Source organism: Diachasmimorpha longicaudata, chromosome 8 (genome assembly GCF_034640455.1).
Source record: "Diachasmimorpha longicaudata isolate KC_UGA_2023 chromosome 8, iyDiaLong2, whole genome shotgun sequence".
Classification (NCBI taxonomy): domain Eukaryota; kingdom Metazoa; phylum Arthropoda; class Insecta; order Hymenoptera; family Braconidae; genus Diachasmimorpha; species Diachasmimorpha longicaudata.
The window spans coordinates 2,708,854-2,721,020 of NC_087232.1; the positions used below are offsets into that span (position 1 = coordinate 2,708,854).

Consider the following 12,167-nt stretch of genomic DNA (forward strand, 5'->3'; position numbering starts at 1 on the left):
TTGTCCGAGTGATATTATCTGTCCCATGTAATTGGTGCCCGGGGGTACGAGCTTGTAATACGAGGTAAATAAACACTGGTGGTTGCACAAATATACGTGGATGTGGCACCGTTACCAACGGTGTGACTAACTTAACACGATCACAACATATTCATTTGAGCTCACGTGTGAGCCCACTGCGCGCGTCGGTCTCATTTACATCATATTCGAATTGTTTTTCGAGTCAATTAGAACGATTCGAGGTGACCAATGCGCTGAGTAGAAATGATTATTTGTAGTGAGAGAATGTCTGGTGTTTTGTCTTCAGATGGGGGATGTTTCACGTAACGAGTGGTTTGAGGGACGAATGGCCGTCATGTGGCCGGCGGGGAGGGGGAAGAGTGTGGACGAAGAAATACCTCAGGCCAACAGTTACGGCGTACCTCTGCTTTCGGTAAAATTTCAATGATACTGCGGCTGGATGAGGGAGGGTGATTGTGCACGGGAATAGATATGTGTCGAAATATTCGCATCTCGACGACACGACGGTTCGGGGGCGACTGGCGCGGCACCGTTCACACTGACGATGAGCATACCGTCCGCCTCCTGGTCCTTCCTGCATTCCGGCGCAGACGCCTCCCCAAAACAAATCACGCGGATCTAGGTAAGTAGTGGTTTTTCGGTGTCTGGAATTGTCGTTGTTAATGTATTTCGTGTTTTTTAGGTTTTCCACTGTGTAGAAAAATATTAGTCTGCTGAATACTATTGGATTATGGATAGGGATTGTCTCAATGATATAAATTCTTCCCAAAAATTGCCAGCGTCTCTACGACCTTTTTTTCCAATCTATTTCATAATGAGCAATAGTCTCTTGAATATTCCAACATTTAATTTCGAGTACTTTGGGTTTTTTAATGACAGAATATTGGATTATGGATAGGGATTGCCTCAATAATATAAAAACGATTTAGCTATCAACTTTAATTCTTTATTATCGTAGGCAGAAGGTATGTCTTTCTGGTATGATGTCTCCAGATCAACTGACTCTTAGTGACCGAAGGTTTCACACTCTAGACCCAGTTGACAAAAGGCCCTTGTTGATTCATTCCTTTCTGTTTCTTCTCTGGGTGTATTTATTAAAATCATTCTAAACATTTCGGTACCGTTTGGAGAAAAACTATAAAAACTATAAGACTGAGATGGACTGAAAAGAGCTATAGACAGATGATTCATTTTTGTCCACACATATCAAGCACTCTCAATAAATACCCTGAAGAAATCGTTAGGGGAAGTGGCCGAGAATTATTTCGAAGATTTTTTAAGTTACTTTTCTAGAGAGGAACCGTTATTTTTTAGAAGTTCTTCGAACGACAATTTTTTTTGGTTGATGATCTTGAAAACAGTATCTTTTGCAAATCGTCGAAAAATAAATTGTTCTGAAAAGAATTGTTTTTTGAAGATGTTTTTCGAAAACCTCGAAGCTTCGCCTTGAAAAGTACTCGAATGAGAGATTTTTTTACGCAGTTTATATAAAAATTATAGTAGGAATACTAAGAAAAATGGCAATCTCTTGATTGTGACAATATGTAATGCTGTTAATGTAATTTAGTCCTACCCTACAATCGAAATTCATGAGTTGAGAATAAAATAAGGGAGTCCTTCTAAAAAAATGTTATTTCTCTCGTAGTAGGTGGATTCAGATGAAAGTATAAAATTACCGTTCAATTTCCTCAATGGCAAAAATATATCAATGGACGTATATGTCAATTATATTCCTCACAATTGTGACAAATCTCCAATATGTGAAATATCGTTGACGTATATTGTGCATTTATGTCACATCGGTATATTATATCTATTTTCCTTGTGGGTAAGGGGTGATAAGGGTCACAGATCGTGATCCTAAGGGTTGGTAATGGTCAACTACGCAAGTCCATTGCCAGGAAAATTCGGAGAAAAAATACAGACGAACAGTTACGATGAGACCAGCTTTTTCTCAAGTTTTGGATTAACTTTTGTTTGTATTTTCCTTCGGATCAAATGAAAGATTCTACAAATAAAGAAAAAGAAATTGTTTCTTGATCCGGATAACGACTGTGGGTCAAGACCGTAATAATTATTTATTTGACCATAAAAACTGTAAATAAATCTTATTCTGTTTTATAAAATAATGATCTGCGAACAATAGAGGGAATTCATGACAATTTGAAAACGGAAATAATTACAGTAATTTCTTATTTTTTTATTTCAGTCAATCTCTTTTCCTGGCACACGTGAATTATCACATGTTTGCGATAATTTGATACTGGAGCAAGCCACCCATACCAAACCAACTTAATTAGAAGGAAGTTGTGGAGGTAACCGAGGTTAACTTGTTGCGAAGCTCGACTTCTACGATTTATGGGAACGGTTTGGAATTAAGAAACTGCGAGGGATTAGATCCACAATGGTCCTTCTCAATCTTTGTCTGGACCGGGTCTCAATTTGATTTTCGTCTCACACGATTTCTCCGTCAAATATCAAAAGTCAAGAGGTGGTGATTCAATTGACGAAGGGAGGGTCATAAAACGGAGGGTGACGGCAGCCGACATTCAGCCGAAGGACAAATTTGTTTTATAAATAAAGGGAATATTCGAGGACTGATCGATAACGAACGAATCCGATGGTACCTTCCAATGGACACTCAATTCGTAGGAGAGATAAATACGTTACGTGCCGTATATGCTGTCGTCAGCCGCCAGTCAATGGACATATCCTTGATAAGATTGCTATTAATGAGTAAATCTTGAGATTATGGTGTGGACTTATTTTGATGGACAGCCAGATCGAGAGAATTATCTGGTGAGTACTTAGTCTTATCCATTTTGTTTTTCGAATTTTCACTTTTTCCGATAGATTTCATTATTGATTTCTCTATATCTTAGAAACTTGTCTATTTTCATGACAATATCTTTACATACAATGTAGACTGATCCCACAGGGAGAATTATTATTATTATTATTATTATTATTATTATTATTATTCATTATTATTATTATTATTATTATTATTTATAATTTAAGAAATTGGGAGATTTGAGTCAAACTCCAAAACAGTGTTGGAGAACCGAGTAATTTAGGCTTTTCCACAAATAAAAATAAGAACTTTATTTCTTTGCTTCAGAATACAAAGTTGACATGACATCCAGTCGTGTCTAGTACTAATTCGTAAGTGAAGTGAGGGAGCCTTACAAATATTTCTGAGGGATATAGAGGGATGATCACGTGACTGTTAATAAATGGGAGGTGGAGTAGAGAGAGGACGTTTGCATCTGAGGATCAGGAAGGGCCTTAAAGATTAGCGTGATTGGGAATGTTTACACGGATTTATCTGCGAGGAAAATATTCTGAATGAGAGTTGTTTATTAGCGTATTTTAATGAATATGTTTTTTTTTTACAAGGGATTAGGTTTTAAGAGCAGAAAATCTATTTCTTATAGTGGGATTTTTAGGGTATACGACAACCGTACTCTCTCTATAAAATTTATTTCTTGAAATGTAGAAAAATTCGGTTTTCCAGATTTTATGAGAAGCCCAGTTAGAAATCGATAACGCCAGCATCGTCAGTTTAATTATGATTTTCTTTAATCCGCTTAAAAATAATCTGTAAAATCCATTCTGTAAATGGTATCAATCCAGACGTAAATCCTTTAGAATCCGAGCAGGCATATGAGCCCGAAGATAAAAGGTATTGATTCATTTTATAAGGATAAAAACATTGAAGAAGCTCAATTAATTTCATCAATTCTAAAAATTGAATAAAAAATAGGTACTCGCAGGTACTGCTGTCCCCGAGCTTATTCCGTTTTACGACTAATCCAGACGGAAAGGGCATAACTGAAGCCAATTCTTCATATTTGAGAGGAAAAAACACGTGCAGTTTAGTGGTTCGTGTAAGAACTGATACATCTGACCTATTACGGTCAAAATCCACTCTAATGTCCGACCACTTCCTCTCGAATATTTATGATTTCATATTTTTCCATTATTTATGAAGTTCAGACCCTTCCATTAAAGAATTTTATTTTCTAGACTATATTTTATTTTAAAATACGATAAGTATCGCGTTCAATCTCCTCTCAAAGCCTTGTTTTATAGTTCCCAATAGCATTTTAGATTTTAAATTACATCTCGGGATCTCTGGATATTTAAGAGCTTTCGTAAAAAAATTATTCAAACACCTCAGGCCTCCGGGGTCCCCGATTTTCACGGGCATTGGATAGCGTGTGAGTGGACGGATGAATAAATTAGTTAATAAATAGGAATCGATGAATTTGGGAAATGGTTCAAGACTTCCAGACAGATCCTCGAATTCATTTGCCTCGTGGTAACCGCAAAAATATGCGAATTCTTCAAACACAATTTACTCTACTTCGATATCATTCCTGTGAATTCCCTTCGCACCGTAGAGATAGGGGTCGTTCAGTCTTCATAAACGTAGACGTCAAGTTTCTTCAATCGGAATAAAATAAAAAACACCGGGGAAAATATCAGACAGGCTGATAACTCGATGGAATATGGAAAAAAATGAACGAAAAGCTCCCAGCGGAAAGGAGTAGGTGGAAATAATAAGTTTTTCTCAATCTCTCTTTTGAAAGTCAAATCGCAAGCTCTTGACGCTAACGTATTTCACTTTTTCTGGAATATGATATCCGCGGGCGACGTGACGATCCAGTGTTAATTGAAAGCCTGCGTCAGTAGACGAAAAAAGTATAAAGAAAAAGCGCTGAAGAACTTACGTAATCGTCAGGTGTAATTGCTTATGAAATTTGAGCTTAAATAATTGCAAGTTCGTTTCACTCACTCAATTAAATATTTCACATCATTGAAAACACAAATAATTCATATTTAAAGCTTCGAAATTCAATAGAAGCACCTAAGTTGAGTGATAATTTTTTCGCAAGCACGACTCCTTAGAGATGTTGTTAATTTTTATCTCGGTGCAGTCACCACTATCTACCTTAGGTCTTTCTAGAAAACAGTTTTCTGTCCCAGGTGCGTTCGCCGGAGCACGAGCCGTATAAAACCGAAATTGATCGGAAAACTATTTTATCCAGGAAGTAAGTGGTGAATAATATTCGTTGTATTTCCAACACGAAGAAAATGGAGAATCCTATTTGAAACCCATCAATCACACCAGTCGTGTCATTCAGCGTTCGTTCAGAGCCAATATTGATAATCCCTAGTTATTCACTATTTACACCCATCGTTACTATTTGAATGAACAAACACGAGCAGAATGTGAAAGCCCGAATCACCCACATCTGTGAGTGGTTCCACGAAAGTGGTGAGGATTTGGAGAGGGACCTGTCGATACAACAGAACTAAAAGTGTTCGCAGGACAACACTTGCTTCTCCGGCAAGTTTTATGGTGCGTTCGTACCTACATTACCGACAACGCTGTTACTCTGATCAGATTGTGTTACTATATCGACCCAAAACTGCAAATCTAAACGTCCGAATTTCAAACATTTTTTACCAGCTACAATTAGATGGTTTTTTAATTAATTGGTTAAAGGGATTTTAATTGCAAAAAGCAATATAGAATGATGGGGATCAATCCTCCCAATTTGTTAATAGTTAGATTTACATGTGAACAAACACACGAATGGTTTACTCATGTGGTAAATCCTGTGCTGACTTAGGAATTAAAATATTGTGCGAATTGAAATTTCATTGAACATCCAGTAAAATTCCAGAATTTTTTGGTTTTCTGGTCATTTTCAAGGAAAAAATAGAGAATGAATTTACGGCTTCCTCTTATTTTAAAAAATTACCACGATAAATTTAAACAAATTTGTTTAGTAGTGGAGAACGCTCTTCAAGGTTCAAATTTTTGGACTTCATTATGAAAGTGCGGAATTATATTGTTATAAATGTCTAATTAGTTCATATGATAATTCAATTAATTTGCGTGTAACCCGTCAATGTTATTCCGCGCTTAAAATATCATCTGGTATTTTCAGTACCAAATTAAAAATTGAGCTTTGACGTGGGGTATTGTGTCATTCAGCTTGTCGATATTTTTCATAACGTAAAACCATTTATCGTCATGTTCACTACATAGTGAACAAAAATTGAGTGTTAATGTCTTCAGTGGGAGGTATCACATATATTGGGGTTAAAATCAACTCTTAAGGGGATTTCAATTTCTCCTCAGGTCCGAGCAAACATAAAGGCCTCAAGTGGATTTTTAACAACCATCTGTATTGATTGTTATATTTATGTTCCCACCATTGCGGCGTCAATTTTTATTTCATTTGAGGGATTATTTTTCCCTCCGCATTTCAGCAAATAAAGTTGCGCTGGGAGACCAAATCACAATTAAAAATGACAAAATTATAATTTAATTTGTATTTATTCAACCTGCCAGAGTTTAGGTGTAAATGATAGGGTTGCCCATCTTCTGAATTGTCCGGACTTGAAGCCAAATGTCTCTGTTGATGGAGATGCTTTTCAACTACCGGCAAATGGTGGCAAAAACTCCCTTCAATTTACGGATTTTTGCCGTTCGTTTTTACCCTCCGAATGGCCGAACTCCCACGCGCGTGCCATAAAAAAATTGATGAATTTGTTCATTCATCGAAGCAATGAAGAGGTTGACTGCTTCACTAAATAGTTAATTCACATAATTCTGGGACCGCAGAAAATTGAATATTCAGTGAATTTATAGGCCAATGCACGTCATCAATTCCGTGTCCGATAGAGATTGAGGACAAATGATAAAATGGGTATATCAACCATTCAATTGCAATTTCATTGATTAGGAATAAAGTAAAATGGGTAACTGCTAAACTATCCAGGAAACTAACTCCTGGGGATCCATGATTCATTAGACCACAGACACCGGGTCAATATTTTATGGTGGTCAGGAGAAAAGTGAATATTTTTTTTATCGATCCTCGTAACTATTTTAATCGCACTTTTTATACGTCTGCGATAGAAAAAACTTATTGGTAGCCAATAAACGGTATAATGGGATATTATTAGTTCGCGAGTTTAAACGTCTGGAGGTTGACATTGATTTCAGTATTATGGATATCAAGTTTCCTACTTACTCGTTTGTTGAAAAGAACTCTGTGTACTCACCTGAAATAAAAGAACGAATATTATTGCGGAACTTGAACAGTTTAGATAGATCAGTACAGGATCGACGAATTAAAATATCAGATTACATCGAGTAACAATAAAATCATGCTAAAAATATCTATTATTACATAGAATTTTTTTTAGATAAATCGATGGAAAATCAGAGTCTTCATATTTCCACAATGATATTAGTAAACAAACTAAATTCAATTGAATAAATATTTTTGAACGAGCGATACGAACTTCACTTTAAGAGAACATTGATAGCATATTAGTAACCTGAGGATCTAAATAAAGTAGTCGTGCCCACGTCGAGCACTAGACGCAGAGGGTAGTAAGCACGTGGGTAACGGTCTTTTATTGTACTTCCGGTGGTTGGAAAAACATGTTACCCTCGTAGGCACAAAGTAAGACTTTGCTCACGCAAAAGGAAAAGGTAAAGGAAACATGACTTTGCGCCAACGCAGGAGCGAAAATAGAATTTCATAATGTTGAGGAAAAAAGAGACCTTTTCAACTAGTGATATAAATATTAGAACGAAAGTAATCGAAAATTGTTAAGCCTTAATTGATCACGCTCTCCCACCGAATGTAGTTTGCCACATGGCATGAGAATTGCCGGCAGATGGACTTTATGATATCATGAAAAAAAGATTGGAGAACATGATTCATCCATTTTTTATGGGCAATTTGAAACCTTCATTAAAAAATAAATGGGGACATAAAAGGGAAACGTCGTCAAATAAACCAGGAACTCAATCTCGTCAGGTGCAAAATTTTGAAATCACATATTATTTCTCGTTTTAAAAAGCTCGAATTCTTGATGTCCTCATCAACGGTCCCTGATGGTAGAGACTAGAGACCCTCGTCTTCTCCTCCCAAAAGATATTTGGGCTCCCCAAAACTCATTAAATGTCCCACGATTATTATTAAACTTCTCCTCGACACAAGTGTTCCCCATCTGTAAATTCCCTCGTCAATTTATTGAACGATGAATTATTCAACTAACACAAAATTAACGTTTCTATCTATTATAGAGACCTCATCAGCTGTTACGTCCCACAGGATTTCATTCCCTTTTCAATTACGAAACTTTAAATGAAAAAGAAATTGGATAAAGTCTGGTAACACTATCAAACTTGAATCTATCAATATTAAGATCTATCATCAACGAACAAATGGTCAAACTTATGCAATATTCGGAATGGAAATGTCTCGCTGTGAAATTATGGTGAAAAAAGTTAATTGATTCACAGCAAGAGGGACATTTTAATGATCGCTTTTACATCTCATCAGTTGCACCCACTGATCCACAACCGGAGGACCTCTTTTTCACTTGGAAATGTCGGGTAAATCGATCCCAGTTTGGAGTGGTACCATTGAAATAATTGTCCTTGATCTTTACTCGACGCCGGAAGCAGTAACATGGGAGACAGTCGTTCGATTAAACTATTCGTGTGTTCCACTTGCTGAGCATTCCAAGTCCCTCTGCTACGCGAAATAAAACATTTGATATATCTAAATGTTCCCATAAATCAATTGAATTGACAATTGACGGCATTCATGTCTTTCACTGAATGAAAATAAAAACAGCAGGAAGTTTACAACTTCCTTATCCGTTTATTTGAAAATTCCCTAGTTTTTTCATCCGCAGAAAAAATGAAACCGATTACAATTAATCAATGCATTCTCACGTAAAAAAATTTTTGTCTGTCTAAAACCCTGCAGACATCTTCAGCAGAATCATCGAGGGATCTTGAAAGCTCATGCTGGTGATCCCAAAAGGCCCTCGAGAAGTGCTTCGAAAGACCATAATTTTCCTATGCGGGAAGCTTAACTACAACTTAGATATCGCAAACCGCTTGTGGCTGATTCTTAATCACCTCCCTCGTATTTCACAGAAGCTTGGAAGATCAATATTTGTCGAGTATACCTTTGATGTATCGAACTTTGAGATTATCTTCAGTCTTTCCCCTCTGGTTCGGATTTTTAATATTCCATAAAGTTGCAAAGAGTTAATCTTTCAACGCATCATATTGCCAGGGCTTATCTTGACCATCAATCACATATACCGTCTATTTCATCGCTGGCTCAGTATTCCAAGTTTCACGTGTTATCCGAAAAAAGCTATTTGATACATCTATCCCCCCCGCCCCTCTCTCTCTCTCCACCCCTCGTTGTACACATGAACTAAAATTACAATTGATGCCATTCGTATCCTCTCTTGAATGAAAAAATAAACAAGAGGAAGCCCATAACAACTTCCTCATCCATTTATTTTGAAAATCTCTCATGCCACCACCTGCATAATAAAAAAAAATTGTAACCTGTCACAATTAATCAACAACCAGGAAACAAAACGCGCTTATTGCGTCATAAATTTTTGCCATTCGATCTCCCCCAGAAAGTTACAAACGAGGGCAAAACTGCCTCCTCTGTTCATCGACTGCCGGATATACGGCCTGTGCAATCGATTCTATACTGCACCATTGGATTTCGATACAGCGAGGCCCTGTCGCACCTCATCCCACTGATAATACGTACTACTTTTTGATACACAATGAAACGGCCTTTTCTATATCAGCCAAGAGAAATGTATAGTCAGGTGAATAGTGAGAGGCAAAAGCCAGATGAGAAACAGGAACACGAGTCATAGGTTGGCCAAGGGCATTTACAAAATATTTTTAAGTCACGTAAATTTGAAAAATATTGTAACAAGGTTATCCACAATTATTGGGATATGGGTAAAAGTATATAAATAAGTGTAGCAATACAATCAGTTACTTTTACCAGAACTCTTTATTAGTGGCACGAGGAAGGCACGACTGACCTAGAGGACTGGTGTCCAGAGACTAACTTCTTACTATATGACAAACCTTTACTAAGGGAAAAACAAGAGGACGTTTATGATTCCAATGCTCGGAGGTTCGGAGCACAACAGATAATAAATCAGTCCCTTTCTGGAGACTCTTTCAAACACATCATAAACCGTGTCAAATGATTTTTGTAGAAAAACAGAAGAGAATGATTCTTCACTTAAAATGAACCTCTGTTGTTTAGAAATATTTATAAATTAAATGTTAGAAAGTTACCTTTCATCGAGTCTGAAGGAACATCTTGATAAGTCACTCCAGGCGCTCATGCTCCTGCTACGTCTTCTGATAGAAGTACCCATGAGTCGCGAGCTACTGCGGCGCCTGGTCACTTCAATATTTTCTGGTTCAAAACATACTCTGGATGTATGAATTCTCTGGGAATTTGGTGGTGTTGATGCAGGTGTAGCAGCCACTGGCGTTTGAAGATCGGACAGTGCCTCATACTCCCATCCCTGGGACTCCATCTCCAACAGTGGTTCAGATGAGGCATTGGAGCCCCTCAGGGGATCCCGAGGCTTGCGATGATTGAACAGTGCGAATACAGTGCACTTTGAGTCACTCAAATTCGTGACATTAACTTTTCCATCGGCTGGTCTTTCTTTCGTAGTTGTTGGCATTCAAGCCTCGTCCACCCACGTGTCAGCAGGTGGCCAGTATAAAGGTGTGCTTATGTCTATCCATTTCACCCGTACCTGACACCCTTTGATGTTCTTTAATGATGAAATAGAGCGAGAAGCTTTCGTCAGAAATTACCGACCCACTCTGCAAGCTTCTTTCAAGATGTATTCAGAAAGTATCATCTTACTCATCAGCGCATCGTTGCACTAATGCAAAAGTATTAATAGCTTGCACCCTGACGATGAAAAATATATTTATACATCATTTCGTTCGTCAACATCAGTTATCAATTATATATGTAATAACGGATAAACATTATCAATGATCATTTTTTCAATCACAACTGTTGGTGCAATTAACGAGTGAAACTTAACGTTTCATATCACAAGTCTTAACAGCAACATTTATTTGACCAGTCAACAAGAAATGTTTTCAATATTCTTTTGAACAACCCGTCAATGGTTGTCAATAAACTCTCTCGTAATCCAGAAAACCTTGTAAAATTAATATTTGTAGAGTGAACCTTTGATGTATCGAACTTTATGCAGTCGAACTTTGAGATTATTTTTCATATTTCATATTCTTTGATTCTGGTACTTTGTATTCCATAAATTTTCACGTAGATGTCTCAATATGAGTCAAACGAATGAGATTCATCTCTTGAAGCATCACAGTATTCATTACAAGTTTCATTCAGCATATGCATTAACTCCACCATCTGTTTCATCACACTTAGCATAAACGAAGTAAGTGCATCCACAATAGCGTGCTTTTAACGAATTTCCGTACGAACACGGAGTGCTTGTGATACCTTCCCCACAACTTTAACGAACTATTCATTATTAAATATTCCAACTTTGCCAACAACGTTGAGGAAAATATAAACAGTGAATCCTTAAAACGTAAATACAACAGTCGTTCAACAACAAATCAACACTTGTTTTTTACTTTTAATTTTTCACTTGACAGATTGCACTGGAGTTTAACATTCGATTATTCTGCATATTATTTTGGTTCAAGCGCTGCAGTCAAGTTGACCAATAAATTATGTTCTTCTCACGATGACATGGAACGCTGATTTATCCGGATTATACATCTAATTGTTTCAGTGTGATCCGGTAACATACCATTGAGTGTAAACCAAGCGAATGAAGTTGCTTATCGACTCCCACTACAACCCTCCGTCTGAAAACGGATACTCGACTTAGGCGCAACCCTCGGCCAAGGTCGACAAACAGGAGTGATAGAAGTTGTGGCAGGAGGTGGTTTCAACACACTCATGCAACTCAATGTCGAGATAAGAAGGTAAGAGGTTATAGTAGAGTATTCTTATCTGATTCCCTTTTTCCTTCCTTTTCGCTTGATTATCACAACGTATGATGATCTACTTGATTGGAAACAGATTGAATAACAATGTTTTACCACATAACCACAGAATTCGATTTCGTTCATCACCATTCACAATCGAGTAATCCAATGATACTGACATTATACACTTGCTTCATCAAATGATCCGATACTCAATATCAAATTCGTCGAAATTTTGATGATTCATGGACGAATTGAG

At 37.1% G+C, this 12,167-nt stretch overlaps 1 protein-coding gene and 1 long non-coding RNA gene across 2 annotated transcripts in view; one reads left to right on the forward strand and one right to left on the reverse strand.

The window, feature by feature from the left end:
- Slo2 (slowpoke 2) overlaps positions 1-10,874 on the reverse strand; it is a 119,360-nt gene extending 108,486 nt beyond the window's left edge. Inside the window, exon 1 of the mRNA XM_064126462.1 lies at positions 10,199-10,874. Coding sequence (XP_063982532.1) covers positions 10,199-10,599 — 401 coding nt within the window. The 5' untranslated portion in view covers positions 10,600-10,874. The remainder of the gene's footprint in view (positions 1-10,198) is intronic.
- On the forward strand, positions 75-3,377 carry LOC135165358 (uncharacterized). The gene is made up of 3 exons (XR_010299498.1): positions 75-643; positions 2,231-2,820; positions 3,143-3,377. It is a non-coding gene; the product is annotated as an uncharacterized LOC135165358 (long non-coding RNA).
- Positions 10,875-12,167: the final 1,293 nt, after the last annotated feature.